The 22,395-nt window shown below is 45.6% G+C and overlaps 1 protein-coding gene across 1 annotated transcript in view; it reads right to left on the reverse strand.

The window, feature by feature from the left end:
* Positions 1 to 570: 570 nt before the first annotated feature.
* STK11 (serine/threonine kinase 11) overlaps positions 571 to 22,395 on the reverse strand; it is a 168,845-nt gene continuing 147,020 nt past the window's right edge. The window contains exon 9 of the mRNA XM_056822248.1: positions 571 to 835. Within this exon, the coding sequence (XP_056678226.1) occupies positions 753 to 835 (83 nt within the window). The 3' untranslated portion in view covers positions 571 to 752. The remainder of the gene's footprint in view (positions 836 to 22,395) is intronic.

The raw sequence follows: 22,395 nt of genomic DNA on the forward strand, positions 1-22,395 counted from the left end.
TCGGTGGCCATTGTCCAGGATGAGTCAGCCAGGCCCCTGCTGCTGGGACAGAGGAGGAGCAGGCAGAGGCAGCAGTAAACACTCGGGCTGTGATTAGATGCCTGGTACTCTGTCATCCACCCCCAGGCTCCCACCCACGCAGCTAGGCACAGTCATCGTCAATGGGTACAAAAGCAACTCCTGGACTGGGGGGGGGGTACCAATATCTTCCAGTTCTGGCTTCCCTGCTGGGAGCTGACAGCCCTCCCCAAGCACGGAGGATGGGAGCAAGCCAAAGGGCAGCTAAGCTGTCTGCTGGTGGATGGGCACCCCCTCCTGGGCAGCAGATCCACCTCCAGTCCTTTCTAGGCTGACACAAGCCAGCCCTCTCTGGTATCTTCCAGGTCCTAAGACCATTTCCCCTTCTAACCGACCTCTCTCTCCAGCAAGTGTTACTTGTCCATCCCCTCCAAAGGGACGCCTGCAGGGCTACTCCCAGGACGGGGGCTGCAGGAGGACCAGGCGGGCTCCGTGCCAGGAGGGGTCAGAGTGTCCGGGGAGCTGCGCAGACCCTCCCAGGAGAGAGTCGGGGCCGCCCGACTCACCTTTCCAGCCCCAGCCCAGGGGTGGGGGAAGGTCACTGCTGCTTGCAAGCTGATAGCCGGCGGATCTTGCTGCTGGCGGAGCAGGCCTTGCGGGAGGGGTTGGAGGAGGCGCCTGACCCTCCGCTCAGCTTTGGCTTTGGTGCTCAGCTGTGCCGTCTCGGTGCCGTTTCATGCACACCATCTTGGGGGGACCCCCGGCCGCCTCGGTTCTGACCATTTTGTCCAGCCATCCTCCTCCTCGGGGACCTGTCCTGGGAAGGGAAGAGGGAAGGGTGAGGACGACGGCGAGGCTTCTCCTAACAAGAAAGGCTGGGTCGGAGAGAGGGAGCTGGCTGCGAATCCTGCCTGGGCCATCTAACAAGAGATCGGGGCAATTCTCCAGGGAGGCCGAGTTACCTCATCTGAAAAATGGGACTCATGGTGCCTAGGTGCTCTGCCAGGGCTGTTATGGGAAGCTAATGAGATCATGAGTCTGAGGCGCTTTGTGGTTACCCTCAACTTCAGCTATCCTCGTTACCGAGGAGGAGGTGCCTGGGGCTGAGGAATGCTGAATGCAAGAAGAGGAAAGTATCACATCACCCGATGGGAGACGGAAGGAGTATCTGCCAGAGGGGGCTCGGAAGCAGGGGCGGCCTAAGAGACTTAGGGTCAGGGGAGACCCGACGCTGAGCAATCTCACATGGATTTCATTTTTATATTTCACATCAGTCCTTAGTTTCCTGCTTCCACTAAGTCCTTCCTCTTGACAAAGAAAGGAAACACGTATTATTAATTAATCTGTCAGGCACTGTGTCAAAGCACTCTACAAATATATTATTCCCATTTTACAGTAGAGGAAATGGAGTCAGATTGGGGGTGAGTGACTCGCCCAGGGTCCCATGGCTAATAAGAGTGGATTATCTGAGCTCATTGTTGATTGTTGTTCTGTTTTTCTTAGTCATATCAGACTCCCACAGCTAGGATGTATGTGAGGCTGGGTTGAACCCAGGGCTCTATCTACCGTGACACTCTGGCTGCCTGAGAAAAGCTGTAAATGGAGAGGGGATGCACTTGAGGGCTCTGTGAAGTCCTTTCCCCAACCTTGGATTACTGCCTAGGATTTGGGCAAGGCCAACAAGCATACCGATCCTATCTGATGCTGTGCCTTCCTTCCCCCCTCTGTGGGGTCTCCATCTCCAGAAAGGGGAGGAAGGTGGGTTCCTTATTAGTTCTGACAACAGACTATTATTTTTTTAAATAATTCAACCGCTTCCCTTATCTGCAAAATGGGAAATAATAATAGCACCTCCCTCCCTGACTGGCTGGGAGGCTCACATGAGATCACCTTTAAAGCATTATTACACCAATGCTAGCTGTTGGGTTGTTATTGCTCAGATTCTCCCCGTCTTCCATTACATTCACGTGCCACCGTTTGGTCCAGTCATTCCCCCATCAGTGGCCTGGTTTTGTTTCCAGCTTGTTTTTTTCTCTCACAGAGCCCTGCTCTGACCTCATCCACTTGCACGGATTCAATGATCATCCCTCAGATTTCTTTGTCTGGACCTGACCTCTCTCCTGACCTCCAGGCCCCCAGCTCCAGCTGCCTATTGGACATCTTGACCTCAACATGACCAAAATAGAACTTGCCTGATTTTATTGTCCAAACTCGGCCTCTCAATGACTGGTCAGTGGCCTGCTCCAAACCTAGGAGACAGCCTGGATTCCCCGATGTCTTTCACCCAAACATACACCAGTTGTGGCCAAGCCCTTTTGATTTTACCTTCATGACATCTTTTCTTCCATTCACAAGGCCACGTCCCTGATGCAGAGCCTTGACCGCATTGCCCCCTCCTACTTGGCACAAGTCTCTGACTCCAGACTATCTACCGATTCCCTAAAGTGCAGGGCTGACCAGGAGGGTACCTGGCACAGTCAGGTGCTTCATGAATGCTTATTGACCGATGGATGTCACTCCCTTACTTAACAAACATCAGTGGCTCCCTAGTATCACATCCAATCTTCTAATTGGCTTTGAAATTCTTCATAACCTCCCCTGCCCTTCATCTCTCTGGTCGTCTCACATTTAACATCCCTCCCTGAAAAACGCCTGGGATCAAATACAAAATCCTCTGTCTGTGGTCAAAGCTCCTTGCAACCAGCCCTTCCTACCTTTCTAGTCTTCTTACACCCCACTTCATATCCTTTCACTGATCCACAGACACTGACCTCCTGGCTGTTCCTCTCAGAGGACTCTCCAGCTCATGCTCCGGGTACTTTCACTGGCTGTCCCTCATGCTCCCAAACTCTCTCTCCCCATCATATTCCCATCCCTGGATTCCTTGAAGTCCCACCTAAAATCCCACCTTGGACAGGAAGCTCTTCCCAATCCCTCTTAAATCTAGTGCCTTCCCTCTATGGATTATTTCCAATTTACCCTGTCAAGAGGCAGCCGTGGCTCAGTGGTTTGAGCACTGGGCATGGAGTCAGGAAAACCTGGTTTAAACCTAGTTTCAGAAGCTTCCTAACTGTGTGACTTTGGGCAAGTCACTTAACCTCTGGCTGACCGACAAAAGGATCCAATGGACCTATTAGAGAAGAAATTGCCAAGAAAACCACCTGGATGGCTATGGTGCATGGGGATCATCAAGAGTTGGACACAACTGGAAAAAAAAAGTAACTTGTTCATAACTAGCTGTTTGCATGTTGTCTCCCCCATCAGACTGGGAGCTTTTGGGGAGCAGGACCTGGTTTTTTTTTGCCTTTCTTTCACCCCAGGGGCTTAGCATAGAGCCTCTGCTCCCCCACTGCTTATACGTATGTATGTACCTGCTTGGGCAGGTTCCTTGAACTTCCTGTGCCTCAGTTTCCTCATCTATAAAATGAGGGGGTTGGACTGGATCACTTTTCAGGGTTTTACCAGATCTAAATCTATGGCCCTCATTTCTCCATTTTGCCCAGTCCCTGTTGCCCTGATGCATTAGGGATGCAGCTCCTGGGTAAAAGCAACAAATACACAGCTAACAGCAGTGGGTTCTCACCCTCACTGCCTCTCTCCATGCCAAAGCCCTCTTCCATCTTCCCATCTCCAAGGAAGTGTCACAACGGCATTCTGAAGATGTGCGGCATGAGGGGACACCTAGGAGTTCAGTGACTCTCCTAAGGTCACACCACTACATTTACACCTCCAATGCTTTTTTGACACATGTATTCTTTATTTTTTTTTTGGTGCAGTTTTCTCTGGTTACTTTCCCTATCGCAGAAATCATTCATTTGTTTTATTCATCCATTTAACTAGCATTAGCTGAAGATACAAATTTAGACACCCAGGAAGTAAAGCAATTAGCTACGCCTGAACTCCTGGGGTGTTGGGGTGAGACTAGATTTAGATAGAGGGAGATAAGAAAAGATCAGAACTCAGGGGAGGGGGATAAAAAAAATCATAAAATGGATACAAAAGAGCCAAAGATTTTGGAGAAATGGGATCAAGAACCTTGGTAGGTAGGTGCTATTATGATTCCTGTTTTATTAGTTGCAGAAACTGAGGCAGAGGTGAAGTGACTTGCCCCAGGGAACACGGATAGGAAGTGTCTGAGCCAAGATTTGAAATGAGGTCTAGCCTTGGGCCACTGGTCTCTGGGGGCCAGTTTGAAGCCTGGGGCCAGGAAGTACAGGGGAAGTGAGGCCCAGGGTTTCTGGACTCAAGGAGGGACAGGAAGAGATGATTTTTCTCTGCTGGTAGCCTCAGACCCCTGTGACTCTGCCCCCAGGCAATTTTAAGTTTTAGAAGCATGTCATGAATTTCAAAAGCATGTCAAGCTCCCCAGGTCCTTCAGGAGTGAGTCACTAAGAGCCCCAGGGGAGCTCAGGCAGCAGGGGGAGCCCATCTGTGACATCCTGAGATTTTCAGTGACGATCACTGTCCCTGGGATCGAGCCTCCCACTGGAGAATGATGGCCCCCCCTGCCTGGCACCAGCCTGCTCAGAGAGCAGGGCAAACACAAGAGAGGAGAGGGTACATTGATGGACTGCCTTATGCGACTAACCTCCCAAAGACTACCCAGTCTAGGATTTTGTATCCAACAGGGCCAGTACACAGTGGCAATTTATATAGTGGAGGGACAGGACCAATGACTTGGCTAAAAGCCCCCCAATTTAGGGAGACTCTCTCAGATATACAACGTTTCCTTGCAACCTGGATACAGCTGCAAGGGGAGAAATACAAAACGTAAATAGTCAGAGTGGGGGACTCGAGTACACTGTGTGACCCTCAACACGTCTCTGGGCCTCATCTTTTCATCTACAAAAAGAGGATGTTTGATCTGAAGACCTCAAAGGTCCCCCTTCCAGTTCTAAGCCTGCAGTTCAAAGAATAAACCCTCATTCCTCACATCTCGAGTTAACCACTCCAGGCCTTCTGTAAAAGAAGAATCAGACTTAGCAGACCTGCTTGCAAGGTTTTTGGTGCAAACCATGCTTTGTGCTTCAAACAATTAATCAGCATGTATTAAATGACTGCTGTATGCCAAGGCTTTGGCTACAGAAAAAGACTAAAGGGAAACAATTCTTGCCCTCAAAGAATTTACATGTACTATGTAAGAGGGGAGTTATTCTTACCACTTCTGTAGCAGCACTTTGAGAGCTACTGCAGCATACTGGCTGTGTGTAGGTTCTTAACCCCCAATATGCCAGGCAACTTTCAAAGACTAAGTTGTGTTGGAATTGGGAAATTAGGAGGGAATTCTTCACCTGGAAGTTTCCTACATGGGGGGGAGGGAGAGAGGGAGAGAGGGAGAGGGGGGAGAGGGAGAGAGAGAGAGAGAGAGAGAAAGAGAGAGAGAGAGAAAGAGAGAGAGGAGAGAGAGAGAGAAGGAGGGAGGGAGGGAGAGAGAGAGAGAGGAAAGAGAGATGAGAGGAAAGAGAGAGAGAGAAAGAGAGGAAAGAGAGAGAGAGAGAAAGAGAGAGGAAAAGAGAGAGAGAGAGGGAGGAGGGAGAGAGAGAGAGAGAGAGAGAGAGAGAGAGAGAGAGAGAGAGAGAGAGAGAGGAAAGAGAGAGAGAGAGAAAGAGAGAGAGAGGAAAGAGAGAGAGAGAGAAAGAGAGAGAGAGGAAAGAGAGAGAGAGAGAGAGAGAGAGAGAGAGAGAGAGAGGGAGAGGGAGAGGGAGAGAGGAGAGAGAGAGAGAGAGAGAGAGACAGAGAGAGAGAGAGACAGAGAGAGAGAGAGACAGAGAGAGAGGGAGACAGAGAGAGAGGGAGACAGAGACAGAGAGAGAGGGAGAGGGAGGGAGGGGAGGGAGGGGAGGGAGAGAGAGAGAGAGAGAGAGAGAGAGAGAGAGAGAGAGAGAGAGAGAGAGAGAGAGAGAGAGAGAGAGAGAGAGAGAGAGAGAGAGAGAGAGAGAGAGAGAGAGGAGAGAGGAGAGAGGGAGAAGGAGAGAGAATATGTGTGTGGTTACTATTATTTTGTTAAATATTTCCATTTAATCTGGCTGGGGTCATGGTCAGGGGTGTTTGACAACTCTGCCCTTCATAGGCACCACAGATCCAATCCCTATTCTTATTATGGTGACCATTTTACTGATGAAGATGATGCAGTTAAAATGGGATCACAGAACATAGAATTGCAGCTAGAAGGGACCTTAGAACAAGGAATATCAGGGCTGGGAGAACCCTAAGAACCCAGTGTTGGAGTGAGAAGGGCTCTTGGGACACAGAATATCAATGCTGGGAGGATCCTTAGAATAGACAATGTCAGAGCTGAGAGAGTGCTTGGGACAGAGAATGTCAGGGCTGGAAGGGCTGGCTCTTAGAACAGAATGTCAGGAATGGAGGGACCTGTTGGGATCATCTAGCTCAACTCCTTGAAGCTAAGAGGGAAAACAAGAATGAGGAATTGAGTTTATGGAGCCTGTCGGTGGCTTGGGTGATATCCTGAGAATTCTGGATTTTTTACTTTTAGCTCAGACCTTCCAGGCTACATTACTTCTTCTCAAATCTCAATTTCATTTGGCAAAGATGAGCCATGACTTCGCTCCCTGATGAGGTGCCGTTGACCAGGATTTAGTAGGGCCTTGGTGACAGTCTTGACTCTGCCACTAATTTATTACATGACTTTGAGAAAAGTTTCTTCTCTTTAGGCTTCAGTTTTCCCACTTAACTATTTAAAGAAAGGGGATTCAGATTTGATATAAATGGTTCTTTTCAGTTCTTATATTCTTTGATTCAGGATAGTAAAAGAAGACTAGAGCAAAGAATATGCAACTCTGGCTTGAAGCTAGGCTCAAATGCTCACTGCTTTCATGAATTCATTCACCCATCACAGAAGGAAGGAAATGAACATTTATTAAGTGCCTACTATGTGCCAGGCACTGTGGTTATCTCTTTACAAATAACTCATTTGACCCTCACAACTAGTCTAGGAGAGAGATGCTATTATTATCCCTATATTACAGTTGAGGAAACCAAGAGAGATTAAATAGTTTGCCTGGAGGTACCCAGCTAGTAAGTATCTGAGAGTGGATTTGAACCCAGATCTTCCTGATTCTTGACTCTTCCAGCACTCTTCATCATCTAAATTACCTTGGAGTCACATGGAATTAAAAGATCACAAAGTCCAGCCCTTTTTTGACATTATGAAACTTCCTCAGGCATTCATGCAATCACCAAACATGTATTAAGCACTGAGTATGTGCCAAGCAATGAAGTTTAGAAAATGTGCCCAGGAGGCAAATATTTAGCTGCAAATGAGTCTGTGGGGCTCTGGATGGCAGATTAGGAGTAAGGAAGAATGAGGTCCCTAGACTGAGATTGAGACAAGGTTAGGAAAAAAAACAAAAAAAAAACCAGAAACAGAGGCCCAGGGGGTAAAATGATTTGTCCCAGGCCACAGACAGGCCGAATAGCCAAGCTGGCATTCAGATTCAGCCACCTGTGTTGAAATGCAGAGTCCTTTCCAAGATACCTGCTATCCTCTGTGCTCAGCTGAGCAAGGTGTGTGTGTGTGTGAACCTCGGAGCTAGCTAAGGAAGCTGGTGGATTCTGTCACACAAGACAAGCCCCCCCCCCCCTCCAGCGCCCCGTGACTGTCACTCACACACGTGCCAAGAGGGAGTGATAGTCACCCCCCTCAGCACCCACCTCTAGTCATGTGACAAGCTGGCGTTAGTCACGGTAGAGCTTTTGGGGAGGGGAGGCCCCTTCTTCAGACCCACTGCTCAGGGCTCAGGGGCCCCTTTCTCCCGGGGCAGGAAGAGAAGCATCATTTGTGCTCAAGACTGGCCCACAGGCTAAGAGGGCAAGGTATGGGCTGCTAGTCTGTGCAGGCAACATTGCCTAATTTGGTAAAAACCGAGGCAAGTAACATTCTCTCTATACTGTCACCTCAGGAGGTTATAGGAAGACGGCTTGCTTCAGAAGCTGGTGAATGGAGGGAGGGGACCCCGCCAGACCAGTTTCCCTACCCTCTAAATTTCAGCCAGGATATATATATATATATACACACACACAGCCAAATCACACTGATTCTACTAGACCTTCGTTTTCCCATCGATTAAATGGGACAGTAACCCTTGCACCATCTTCTTCCCAGGGGGCATTGAGCTATTATTATTCCTATTCTTGCCTTGGAGACCCTAGTCGTACCATTTACTTCTCTCTGTTCATCTCAAACCTACCAACTCTTCAAGGCCTGGCTCTATTTCTATTCCCCTCCGTTTCCCAGACCACTCAAAGGATATGAATAGGCAAGAAAGAAGAAAAAGAAAAAAACCCAAGCTCTCAACATTTCTCTGAAGAAATGCCTCAAATGGCTAATAATTAGAGAAATGCAAATTAAAACAATTTTGAGGTTTTACTTCACACCCATCAGATTGGCAAGGATGATAAAAAAGGAAAATGACAATTGTTGGAGGGGCTGTGGGAGGATAGGTACATTACTACACTGCTAGGGAGCTGCAAATTGATCCAATAATTCTACAAAACAATTTGCATAAGAAGTTTTTAAACTGGGATACTTTTTTGACCTCTTAATATCATTTTACCAGGCTTCAAAGAGATCAAAGAAAGAGGAAAAGGGACCACAGGCACACAAAAAATATATATAGCGCCTCTTCTTGTTATCACAACAAACTGGAAACTAAGGAAGTTCCCATCAAACGGGGAATGGCAAAACACCTTAAAAAAGGGTGAAGAGATGGAGATGAAGAGAAACATGGGAAGACTGACATACAGCTGGGTCCTGATTATTGTGATGAATGAATCTTTGAAGTGGTCACATGCTTTTAAACTAGAGTTATTTGAAATGATAATGTGAAGTGCGGTACTGGTTCCAGCCCAAATGAAACATACACATTTCAAATCTGAATAATTCAACTGAGTCAGGAGATATTGTTCAGGTCACACTAATTGGAGACTGATGAAGAGTGAAGGATGCAAAGTGGAGAGACCCATTTCCCCAATGACAGAGCATTGTAGAGAAAAAGACCTTTGAAAGAATTATGAACCCTGATCAACCCAATAGTCAGTCATGACTTCAGAGGAGCAGTGATGAAGCTGGCCACTTGCTCACTTCCTGACACCGAAATGGGATTATATTTTTGGATATAGACAATGTGGGATTTTGATTTCCTTGGCTATGCATGATGTGTGTATATACACACACTCACACAATATATATACATTTATGTATATTATTAGCATCTATGCAGTGCTTTAAAGTTCACAAAAAACTGCATAATGTTATCTCACTGGATTCTCCCATCATCTCTGGGGGATGGGTATTATTTTACAGATGAGTAAAATGAGGCAAATGGAGATTATGTGACTTGCTCAGGGTCACACAGCTAATAAATGTTTGAGGCAGGATCTGAATTTAGGATTTCCTGACCCCCTGCTCATTGCTCTACCCACTGTGTTACCTAGCTGCCTACAAGTATTTTATCTCTACTTACCTACCTACCTACCGATGATATATATAACCACACATACCTATATACAAATAAATACGCACATATGTGTTTTATGTATGAATATATTTGTATAGACATATACAGTAGCTTTTTTGGGGGTGTGGAGGTAAAAGAGAGAAGGGGGCAGGATTAGATTTGCAAAAAAAAGAAAGAAAAGGGCACTGAAGCATTTAAAACTCTACAGAAGAGACAGAAGGAAGGTCAGAACAAATCTCAGAGAAGCAGGAGTGTTCTGGAAGTGACATGCTGCTGAATTTATGATATACAGGTTGTCCCAAATGTCTCAGGGACATTCTAGGCTTTAATAGACCAAAACTACACTATGACTTTTGGCACAGCCTGTACTTAAAGGGAAAAGCAAGCTCTGTAAGAACTTTGTTTTCATATCCAGTCCCCTTTATTCTACTTTGTATGGGGAAATGCTCATTTTATTTGGTGTGTGTTAAGTTCAGTATTAAAAAAAAGAAAAAACAGCATAGTATTCTCTGACCACTGCAATTCTCAGTGGTATCTCCCTCCTGGGGACTCCAGGCACTCCTAGTTAATTGGTATAATAAATGCATGAGCCAATGTCTCCATTCCTCCTCTGCCTGCCTTCCAGGGCTACTATGAGAGCTAAGAGAATACATTGTACCTTCTGCTCTATGGCTGCCGCCACCTTCCACCTACTCTGTACTTATCTCGTGTGAACTGATTTACTTGTGTCCTCTCCCTCCCTGGAATGTAAGCTCCTTGAAGACAGAGGTTGTTTCTGCTTTTTCTTTTTAGTGCTGTGTCTGGCTTCCAGCAAGGACTTAATAAATTCTTGCTAATTGATGTAGTTTCAAAAACCAAAACCCAATGCCACTTGTTTATTTTTAACATTCCATTCCAAAAATTGTTTTTGAGTTCCAAATTCTCTCCCTCCCTCCTGCCCCTCCCTTCTCCACTAGGAAGGCAAGCGATAGATCAAAAATATGTGTGCAATCATGGAAAAAATATATTTCCACATTAGTCCTATCATAAAAAACCCCAAGAAAAATAAAGTGAGAATAATTTGTCCTGCGAGTTCATCAGTTCTTTCTCTGGAGGTGGATTGCCTTTTTCTTGTTGAATGATTTATAAAGTATTCTCTAAACCACGAAGTGCTCTAAGCATAGGAGGTGTCCTCGTCCGTGAATCAATCTATACTCACTAATTAAGCCTGTTATGTGCTAGGCGCTGAGCTAGGGACTCCCTTCCAAGGGAAATACAGTCATCTCCCAAGTCTTTGACCTAAGGGACTAGACTTGAGTCTGGCAAAGTTATAGCTAGGAGGCTGTTAGAAGGTGCTGCCTTCTGGTGGCTATCAGGCCCTGTAGATGCTACACCCTCACTCCTAGATACTCTGTGATCATGCACATATGGGGTTCTATCTTGGTGGAGGCAGCCCAGGCTCATCAATGGGCTCTTTTTAGCCTAATTCACCCCGGGAGGCAACATGGAGTTAGAGATTGCCTGACCTTGTCACTGTCACCAGTATTTCTCCAGTCTAGATCATGCTCACTGGTGGATAGCCCTGCCCAGGATGTAGTGATCTAGAATGTCCTCCTTTCCTCTGGACACAGCAAGGGCCCTCTATGCTGGTGGTCCATGAATTTGTATATTGGTAAATATTTTGATAACTGTATTTCAATATAATTGGTTTTCTTTGCAATCCTATTTATTTTATGCATTTAAGAACATGATTTTGAGAGGGAAGGAAACAAGCATTTATTAAGCACCTATTCTGTACCAGGCATTGTGCTAAGCAACTTACAAATATTATCTTGTTTGATCCTCATAACAACTGTATAGTTAGAATTTTGAACCCTTGGACTTCATCCCCCAGAAGTCCTTCAGTATTTCCCAGAATCCCTCTCCTCTCTCCACCACATGGTCATGTTTGTTTGTATACAGTTTGGGGGCTCCTCCCTCTTGCTTTCTTTTCCATGTGGGAGGTTGGTGAGCTCTCTCTGTTTCTCTAGCCTTTTATTTTCCTTTTGTTTCAAGATAAATATAATCTTATAAATATAATACGTGGAGTATTGGATATTAATTTTTAAAATTTACACAACCCTATAAGGTAGGTGCTATTATTATTCTCATTGTACAGTTGAGGAAACTAAGGCAAATAGCTATTAGTTTGAATGTGTCTCCAGGGTCAAGATACAAAAGACTTCTTGCTGAGGCCTCTCCAAAAGATGGTGAGCCCAGATGACAAGAGTCCCCACTTTACAGTGCCACCGAAGTGGAATCTTTGCTGTGTGGATTGCTATGGCCTTCAGGTCTGTGCTTTGTGATGGAATGGACAGAATCCTTGTGGCTGGAGGCAGGTTTTCAAGATCCTGGTGGACACTTTAGGATCTGAGGGTCAGGTAATTTAAATTATAAAACAGTATAAGAATTGAGAGGTTGGTGCAGCATAGATGCAGAGAGGGATGGATGGCCTCCGAGTCCTGCTTCTGACACATGCTAGCTGTGAGATCAGGGCCAAAGTTATCCAGTCTCTCTAATCTGGGCTTCTTTTTTTTGGCTCTTTCCAATTTGCCAATTTTCCTTAATTGCCAAATCCATCAGTCTTTTCTCACTTCTTTATTCTCTCTGTACTGTCACTGTCTTCTCCCTGATATTCTCTTCTCTCTCCTAGGTCTCCCCCTACTCGTCTGCTCATTCTTTTGTCTCCTCTCCTAGATCTTCACCCATGTTGTCCCCACTAACTGGAGTGTGTCCCCCATTGGGGAGTGTCCTGGGTTCTCACTCTAATCTTAAGTGATCTCATCAGCTCCCTATGGGTTCAATTATTCTCTCTGTGCAAATGACTGCTAGACCTAAATATCCAGTGCTATGGCTGTCCTGAGTATCTGTCCAAATCGTCTATCAGATATTTCAAAATGGATGTCCTGTAGTCAACTCAAACTCACTGATCCCAAAATAGAACTCATTATCTTTCCTCTCTTTTCAACTTCCTATTACAGTGGGGTGTGTGCTATCATCCTTCCAGTCACTCAGGCTCACAACCGTGGTGTCACCCCAACTCCTCATGCCCATTTCCCCCCACATACCCTATCAATTGTTAAATCTTTTTTTCTGCTTTCCCAGCATTTCCCTTATATGTTCCCTTCTATCAGCTCCTACAACTATCACTCTAATTCAGGCTCTCATCATCTCTTTCCCAGACTAAGGTCTTCTTATCTCAGGTCTTCTTGCAGCCCATTCTTTCCCCTTCTACTCCCACCTAACTCAAAATATAGGTATGAAAATGTCACTGTCCTACTCAGTAAAATTCCATGGCTTTTTATTACTTCAAGAATCAAATAGAAAGAGTCCTTAATTTGGCCATTAAAACTCTTCTTGCCTCGGTCTCTTCCAACCTTTTGGATCTTCTTCTACTTGATTCTCTTCCAAAGAATTCTAAAATTCAGCCATATCGGTTAATTTGATGTTCCTCCCTCTCTCCTGCCTCCATGCCTGCCTAAATGCTAGGATTCCTCACCTCCACTTCTTAGCTTCCTTTGAAATTAAGCTCAAAGCCCTTTTGAGGTCTTTTCCAGTTTGCCCTCCTGCTACAGATTTTGTCTTTAAGGTTATTTCATTTACTCTGTAAGTCTCTGGTGTGTACCGATTTACATGCATGTTGTTTCCCCCCATTAGAATATATAAGCTCCTTGTGGGAGGGACTATTTTTGCCTTTTTTTTTATCCTCATTACTTAGAAGACTATATTGTTTGGTTGGGCCCAACTCTCCATTATCTCATTTGAGGTTTTCTTGGCCAAGAAACTAGATTGATTTGTCATCTGCACTTTATCCACTGGTTGGACTGGATGGCCTTTGAGGTCCCTTGCAGCTCCTAAATCTGTGATCCTATGATTGCAGTGGGTTGAAATGTGAGTGGGTGTTGGGGAAGTGGCAAGTAAACAACTGTTTCCAGATGTCTGGCAGCGCAGGGGAAGACAGAGAAGGCACGGTGTCTTATCCATGACAAGTGTTTCATCAAGGATGGTCGAGTTGCTATTAGGTGGAACAACAATGTGAAGCTTGCTGAATTATGGCAAACTGGTCGTGTTGCTAAAAATAACGGCTGGACATTTCTGAAGTCCCTCGAGGTCTGCATTCTTTGACTGGGTCCTGAGAATAAGCAGGGACTGTTATCATCATCCTGATTTAACAGGTGAGGAGACTGCTCAGAGAGGCTGAGGGAGGCCTAGGACCCCAAAGATAACTGAAGCAGGGTTCGAACCTATGCAAATCTAGCTCCTCAGGACAAAGGAGATGGGGAGGAGGAAGGGCTAGAAGATTGAAGATGTATTTGAGAGTGTGCAAGATTCACTTGGGGAAGACTCGAGACTGTGATCAAAGGGAGTTTGTTTTGGTCTCAGCCCTCTTAATGACTAAGTGGGGGAGGATGGGGTCTCTATTAAGGAAAAAGGGGGAAAAAAACTCACAATGGTGGAGTGTTAATAAAACATGAAAGGGCCTTCTTGGCTCTGCCATCCAGTGATCTAAAGACCCTTTCAGCTCTGCCATCCTGGGTTCTAAAGGCCTTCTTGGCCCTGCCATCCCGGGGTTTAAGGATCCTCCCAGCTCTGCCATTCTAATGGTCCCCTTCACTCTATAATTTATGAATTATCATTGCTGCCACACTTCTGGACCTTTCAATGTAATTACCCCATGTAGCTTCTTTCACTAACACCTGAGTTTCCAGCCCTGCACTTACTCCTCAGTTTAAGCAAAGGCACAAGTAAACTAATGATTTGTGAGCTTTCTATTTCCTAAACCTCCTAATTTTAGTGCCTCTGGGTAGTGCAATTCATCTTTTGCAATATGATCTGCCTTCCAAAGCAAGAGAATCATTGTGGAGATAGAGCTGGGGGTGGGCCATGGGGAGGACAGAAGGGGGCTAAACCGCAATACCAGAGTCTCTACAGCCTGCTCTTCGGTAGCATGAATGTTCACCCCAGACATAATTGGGGCAGCAGTCCTAAACAAGCCATTTGAAGACTCAACTGCACATCATACCTTACACATCCCTAACTTATCAGGCCAGGGAACTCTGAGCAAATTTGCCTTCCCTCTAGCTTCAATTTTCTTATCTACACAATGGGTAGAATGAATGCTATGTCCCCAGGGCAGACTAACCTAGGGATGCTTACTGTAACTTCAGTAAAATGGGTTCCCAACTGTTCTTGGCAACTTATTACAGGGTGACCCACATGAGACATGCTGAGGTTTTCCAGATTATCGTTAACCACACTTTGATAACAGTTTTGGGTTTGCAACATCCTTTTCTTTTCCCATTATATAGGATTTATTTTTTATTTCTAAACCCTTGCTTTCCATCTTAGGATTTATTTTTTATTTTTAAACCCGTGCTTTCCATCTTAGAATCAATACTGTGTATTGGTTCTAAGCAGAAGTCTGAGGATTAAGCAACTTACCCAGAGTTACATAGCCAGGAAGTATCTGAGGGCCACATTTGAACCCAGGATTTCTCATCTTTAGGCATGGCTCTCTATCTACTGAGCCACTGAGCTGTCACTCCTTCCCCCCATATGATTACTAAAAGTATGACCTATGTGTGATTTTGGGTGAATTACCTCCCTGGGTTTCAGTTTCTTTATCTGTAAAACCAAAAATCTGATCACCTTTAAGTTCCCTTCTATGCTCTTATTAGTATCACTATCTCCATTTTATGGATGAGGAAACTGAGGCTTATAGAAGAGACTTGTCCAAGGTAATGGCTAAATCTCTAAATCCCTTTCGGCCTCAGTAATTCATCACTCTGCTCAATGTCAGCTTTGGGATTCACTAAAGGAAAAACAACAACAAGACACCTATAGATAGAGCTACAGATCTATACAGATACCATCCATTACCTACCCCACAAGATTATTGTGAGCCAAATCTATTTTTTTTTTAATTGCAAGGGACTCCAGAAATAGGGGCTTTTATGATGACGCTGATGCCAGGAATCTTTTCTGAGAAAGGAAACAGGAGGAAAGAAGCGAGAGAAGAGCCAGTTTCATCGGCTCAGCCCTCTCTGGTGAGAGCAGACCAGGCTTGATTAACGAAAACATAGAATTTAACACTGAAAATAGGCTTTTTGCACCCGTCACTGCAGCCCACACTGGAGCCTGTGACCCATTGTGCCTCATCTATTAAAATCCCCATTATCCTGCCTCTCCATTAAGGGCTGCATATTGCTAAAGACCAGCAGCCCACACCCGACACTGCCGAGGCTGCCTGGGGCCTCGCTGCTGCTCAGGGACAGACGTCAGTTTCGGGGGGCCCCCCCTTTCTTTCTCCCCAGTCACCCCGCTCGAAGATTCTATCCCCTTTCAACACAAAAGCTGTTCAAAATAGGACCTCTTCTTACATAAAGGACTTCAAAACGGCCTGATTCACCAGCTTCAAAGCACACGTCTTGCTTGCACGTAAGGGATCGTCGGCTATAAAAAGCCACCTTAGTAAATACTCGACACCCTTTATTTTTAGTTTCAGGCTTTTTAATGCGCCCCATCTTCCTACTCTCCCCTGCCTCCCCTCCCAAACACCGGATCCAAGCACGAGTCAGGGAAAGAGAAGGAAAAGATGCAATACCTGGACGCTTTTGTTTTGTTTTTTTGTTTTCAATGTGGTGGGGCAGCCTGCCTGCTTGGGGGAACTGCAGGGTGAGAAAGGAGACCCTCTCCTATGTAGACAGAGGCCTAGAGAGGAAGAAGGGGCCTGCAGAAGAGCCAGGCTTGAGAGCAGGGGTTCCTCGATCCCCGGGCCGGTGACCTCCTGAACTCTGCCCCAGGCACAGGGCTCTGTTCATGTTCCATTTACAGGGTAGGAGATGACTGGGAGAAGCAGGCCTGGGATCTTGGGACAGATACGGAGTTTCCCAGATCTCTGGGCTCCAAGGCCAACTTTTCCAGAAATGGAGACGGAAGAGAAGTTCCTTGGCCAAGACATAGGTCGAATCAGTTCCAGAGCTGGGGCTCAAGCCCAGGCCTAGACAGAATCACCGAAGGCTGGGACTCATAGAGACCTGTGAGAGCATCAAGGCTAACCCTCTCGTGTTAGAGATGAGGGATCCAAGGCCCACAGAGCCACACATGGCCAAGGGCAGGACTCGAGTCTCCCCAAGGCCAGAAAACATTCCTCCCTGAGAAGGCTTTGATGCTTCCAGTCACCTCAAATTTCAGGAGGTCTTCCCTGCCCCATGTCAGGGAAACTTAACTCTTTGCTTCCTTTTCTCTGGTGTGGTGGGCTCCCACCCTGGGGTCTGGGCAATTCAGGCCAACCATCCCTTCTATCCAATAGGTGAATCTTCTAGTGCCATCCTTTCTGAAGCATCACTCCTTTAAAAAAAAAAAAAGAACCCCTCTCCCCAATCTTCTGGCTTAATAGCAATTCTAGGACAGAAGAGCAAGAAAGGCTAAGCGATGGGGGTGGGGGGGTGGGGGTGGGTAAGTGACTTGCCCAAGGTCACACAGATAGGAAGGATCTGAGGTCACATTTGAACCCAGCCCTTTTTGACTCCAGGCCTGATGGTCTGTCCAGTGTGCTACTGAGCTGCTTCAGTATCACTTCTTAATATAGTACTCGTGACAAATGATCTCTATACAAATACCTCCAGTGACAGGGAACTCACTACCATCTTAAATGTCCTTTCAGACTGAGTACTTTATACCTCAGATCATGGACTACAATTTAAATGTAAGGAATAAAACAAAGCTGGACACCGCCTGATTGTAATGATCAAGCATGGCCCTGAAGAAGAGATGAGAAGATGCATGTGTCTCTTCTTTGGGGAGGTGATGGACTAGGGGTGCAGAATATTGCATACACTGTCAGAACAGACGTGGTCAGGGTTGTAAAACTGGTGAAAATATTTCTCTCTCTGGGGAGGGGACAAAGAAGGAATGTATTTGGAAATGGAGATAATGGAAAATAAGTTATTTGTGAGAATTTAAAAAAAAGTTCAGAATAAACTAAAAGTTCATGTAAGTGCACATCTGTATATATAAGCTTCCTCCACACTGATGATCTGCTCCTCACTGGGGCAAGGAGATGACCCTCAAAGGATAGAGTCCAGCCTGGAGTTAAGAGGACCTGGGTTTGAATATGGTCTCGGACACTTCCTAGCTGGGGAATCTTGGACAAGTCACGTTAACTCCAATGGCCTCCTAGCCCTTACTGCTCTTCCTCCTTGGAACCAATACTTGTATTGATTCCAAGACAGAAGGGTTAAAAATTTAAAAAATTCTGCCGCAGAGTGGATAGAGTGCCAGACCTAGGGATAGAACCTGGATTCAAATCTGGCCTCAGATACTTCCTAACTGTGTGACCCTGGGCAAGTCACTTGACCTCCATTTGCCTAGTCTTGACCACTCTTCTGCCTTGGAACCAATACACAGTATTGATTCTACTGCAGAAGGTAAGGGTTAAAGAAAAAGAAAAAAAGCACATACTGGAAACACAAGGGTCTGGCAGGTCCTACCAAGCTGGATGTCTCCTTATTGGGATTCGCCTAGCTAAAAATAACCATGGTGCCTTGCAGTTTACCAAATGTTTTTGCTCCATACTCAAAACTCTGTGCCACACACAGGGCCAGGATTATGGTTCCTTTCCAAATGTAGGGACAAGGTTCAGAGAGGTTGGCATGGTGCCCAAGGTCACAGAGTAATTAAAGGCCAGTGCTTGGGTTCCTCCCCCCAGGGGCCCCCTCCAGTGCTTCCCGACACCCCGTGAAATTCATCCAGAGCACCTCATGAACCCCCTCCAACCTCTTGCCGAGGTACATGCGTGGGGGCTGTAATCTGTGTTGTTGACGACATATCCACCCAGAAGAAATCATGGAGGCTTGAAATATTAAATACACACACAGAGCTCCCACCTCTGCCTGTGACTCACTCCCTATTCTCACTGCTCAATTGATCAAAACCATTTGCAAGTTATTTTAATGGAATCTTTTCCTGCTGGAAGCCTGCAGGGCTGAGCAGCTCCAGCGCTGCTGGGGGGCTGGCTGAGGAGGGAGGATAAGCAATTCCCGCAGCAAGGTGCCCCTTAATTTTGGTTTATTCACCAAATCGCGAGGCACCCCTGACAGTCTGTTCTTCTTCCCTGGGAGGAGAGGCTGAATCATTAATATTCCCCTCCCCACACGGCTCCTAAGGCCTCTGACAAATGGGCTCTTCTTCCCCAGGAGGGAGGTGTGGCAGCAGTTCCTCTTTTTTATAAAGGATCTGTTTGGCTCAATGACTGGTCTGGGTACCGATGACCGCACCACTGGCCAGCCCTCCACTCCAACTCCAATCTTGGGGGGTCCTGCTTTACTTAACTACTATTACTACTGGTTGGTATGGTAGCACTTTAAGCTTTGCAAAGTAATTTACATTCTCTCATTTCACCTTCCCAACAGCCCTGGGGGCAGATGCTATTATCATCCCCATTGTACTGATGAAAAAACTGAGAGGCAGGGGTTAGATGATTTGGTCAGGGTCTATACCTGTGTCTGAGGCCAGATTTGAACTCGTATCTTCCTGCTTTTAGGCCCAGCATTTTATCTATTGTGTCAGGCATGATATGGATTAAGGAAATCCCAGTGCCTCAATTTCTCCAGCTGTTTTATAAGACCTCTCTTACAGCAGCTGTAAGACAGCAGGAGGCAAATATTCTATCCCAGTTTACTAGTAAATAAAATGGAGACTCAGGTGAGGCTAAATGACTCAAAGTCAATGGACAGAGGTTCAAAGTCTACTCTCCTTTGATGCCCGCTAGACAACTAGATTAACCTTGGCCAGTCTCAGGCCCTCATTATAAAATGAAGGATTTCAACACTAGGGCCTCTGAGGTTCCGTTCAGCCCTAGATCTTAGAGGAGATGATTTAAAGCTAGAAAAGTCCTCAAAGAACACTCAGTCTAATTCCTTCATTTAAAAAAAAAATAGAACCAGAAGCTTGTACCTGGAGAAGAGAAAACATACCTCCTCTGTTTGCAGAAGGAGGGGAAAACTGCCTATACTGAGTCTTGATTGATATGTTAATTCACTTTAATAAAGCACGTTCCCACTCGTTTTTAGTCTTTGTTATACCTGAAGGCTCTTCCAGTTGGGGAAGGATATATTGTTGAATTATGAGAAGAAAGCAAAAAAGATGAGATGAAGAAAATGATGACAAAGAAGAAGAATCTTAAACGAGAATGCTCGGTTGAATCCAGTAAGACAAGAGATAACGGGGATAAACTGAAAGTCTTACCTATTGGTTTAAAAAATCAGCTTCTCAACTAAATTCCAGATGGGAGAGGCATGAAGATAGCAGTAGTCTGAGAAAGAACTTTTGGTGGACTGCAAATTCAATGACCCAACAGTATGACAGGAGAACCAAGAAAAATGCTAATGCAATTTATGGCTGCATTAAGAAAAGCACAGGGACAGGAGATCCTGAGTTCCAATTTGACCTCAGACAATTCCTGGCTGTATAACCCTGGCAAATCACTTAATCCCCATTGCCTAGCTCTTATTGCTCTTCTGCCGTGGAAGCTAAAGATTTTAAAAAAAGAAAGAAAAATCTAGAGCATCGGATTAGAGAAACGAGAGTCTTGCTGCATTCTGCTTTGGTCAGATCTCATCTGGAATCATGCATTCAGTTCTGGGTGTCACATTTTAGGGACACCACTGAGAAGCTGGGGGCTACCTCCCAACCAGAAAGGTGAAGAACTTCAAGATCATGTCCTTATGAATCCTGGCTAGAGGAACAAGCAAAGGGAAAAGCATGCATTTAAAATGTCATATGGAAGAAGGCCAGGGATTGGTCTGTTGGGCCCAAAGTGAAACAGGGACACCTCAGGAAAAGATGCATTCCTTCTCTCTGAAGGTCTTCTTGAGCCTGAATAAGCTCATGACGGGATCAGCTAGTAGAGCTAGAAGAGACCTTCAAAGCCACTGGAACCTAACCCTCCTTTTGTAGATGAATAAACTGGGCTTGGAAGGTGTGAAGGGATTTGCCCAAGTTCTCACACTCCTCTCTGGTCATGCCCTCCCCAACCCGGTGATTCTGGACCTGCCCAGCCCCTCCATCATGTTCTTCATGGCCCATTCTGAACCCATTCACCCCTTCCACTGTGTTCTGAGGAGTGTCCACTCCAGAGGCAACAAACTTGCTTTTATCTTTGACTTTTTTTTCCCTTTCCTTCCCCTCATTTTTCTGATTCTAAGACCTGATTCTCTCCTGATAACAGGCTTCCTGGCTGCACTTTTACTCACTCTCCCCAACTCTGGTTAGAGTTGGGATGTTCCTTGTGCCCTATTTTGATTTCCAGCTTCTCTCCCTACTACCATCACTCAATAAACCCTCCTCCTCGAGTCTCAATCATCAGCCACTCATACTCTCATCTCTAAGTTTTCGGGACACCAGCCACTCTTTGTTCCTCCTATCTGACCTCTCCTTTGGCTTCTTTGCTGCATCTTTAGCCTGGTCACTGTTATCCAGTGACACCACCTTCTGTTTTTTTTTTAATTCTTTTTATTTTTTAACTATTATTTTCTGCCTTAGAATCAATATTATGTCTTGGTTCCAAGGCAGAAGAATAGAAAGGGCTAGGCAATGAGGGTTAAGTGATTTGCCCAGGGTCACACAGCTGGGAAGTATCAGAGGTCACATTTGAATCCAGGACCTTGATTTCTACCCACTACCCAGCTGCCCCTGTCCTCTGTTTTTCCTAAGTGAGGGACATTTCCTGTGGCTGTCCTTCATGCCCAGAATGCTCTCCCTTCTCATTTCTGCCCCCTAGTTTCCCTGGCTTCTTTCAAGTCCTAATTAAAATCCCACCTTCTAAAGGAAGCCTTCACAATCCCTCTTTTCTCTTTTTTAAACCTTTACTTTCCATCTTAGAATCAATATACAATGTAAAGAGCAGTAGAGCCAGGCAATGGGGGTTAAGTAGCTTGCCCAGGATGACACAGCTAAGAAGTGTCTGAGGTCGGGTTTGAACCCCAGACTTCCAGTCTCTAGGCCTCATCCTGCTCTATTATCTCCAATTTAAGTGGTATATAGCTTATTTGTACATATTGTTTGTCTATTCTATTAGACTATGAGCTCCTTGGAAGCAGGGTTTCTTCTTTTGCTTTTTTGTATCCCCAAAACTTAGCACAGTACCTGGCACATAGTAGGTACTTAATAAATGCTTCCTGACAGCTGTTGTCCACCAGCCCCAAGGCTACTCCTCTTCTTCCTTCAATGAATTCAGGGCCAGGCTCACAGTCTTTCTTTCCTCAGTTATGCCAACCTTGTGCCAGGCATTGTATTGAGTGCTTTTTACAAATATGACCTCATCTGATTTTTTACAACTCTGTAAAGGAGATGCTACTACTATCTCTGTTTTAAAGTTGAGGAAATGAAGACAAATGATGTGCCCAGGGTCACCCAGCTAGTAATTATCTGAGGTCAGTTTTGAACTCTTAGCCCAATGCTTTGTCCACTGCAAAGCCAGCTGCCTCTCATAGTGACACTCCTTCAAATACCTTAACCCGGAGTTTCTCAACTTATTTCATGTGAGCTATTTCTCTACCCTAATTCAGCCACGCACAAAGATGGTCACAGTCTTGCTATGCAATCAGTCGCAAATGTACTACTTCCATGTTCATGAATGCTGAAATTCCTTTAGCTGATCACAATCTATCATCATTCCACCTCTCTCTGCCTTGCAACTCTAAACCCTATTCTTGCAGCTTACCAGGACTCCCGAGGTCTCCGCCAGGCCACTGCCCTCACACTAGTTTTACTTTCTTTCTTTTCTCCATCTTGACCCCTGGGTGAACCAGCTCAATTCTACACTTTCCTCTTCAGGCCCTTGTCCCTTTATGTGGTGTCCATCCTGCCTTCAATCACT

The sequence above is a fragment of the Monodelphis domestica genome, chromosome 3 (assembly GCF_027887165.1).
Source record: "Monodelphis domestica isolate mMonDom1 chromosome 3, mMonDom1.pri, whole genome shotgun sequence".
Lineage (NCBI taxonomy): Eukaryota > Metazoa > Chordata > Mammalia > Didelphimorphia > Didelphidae > Monodelphis > Monodelphis domestica.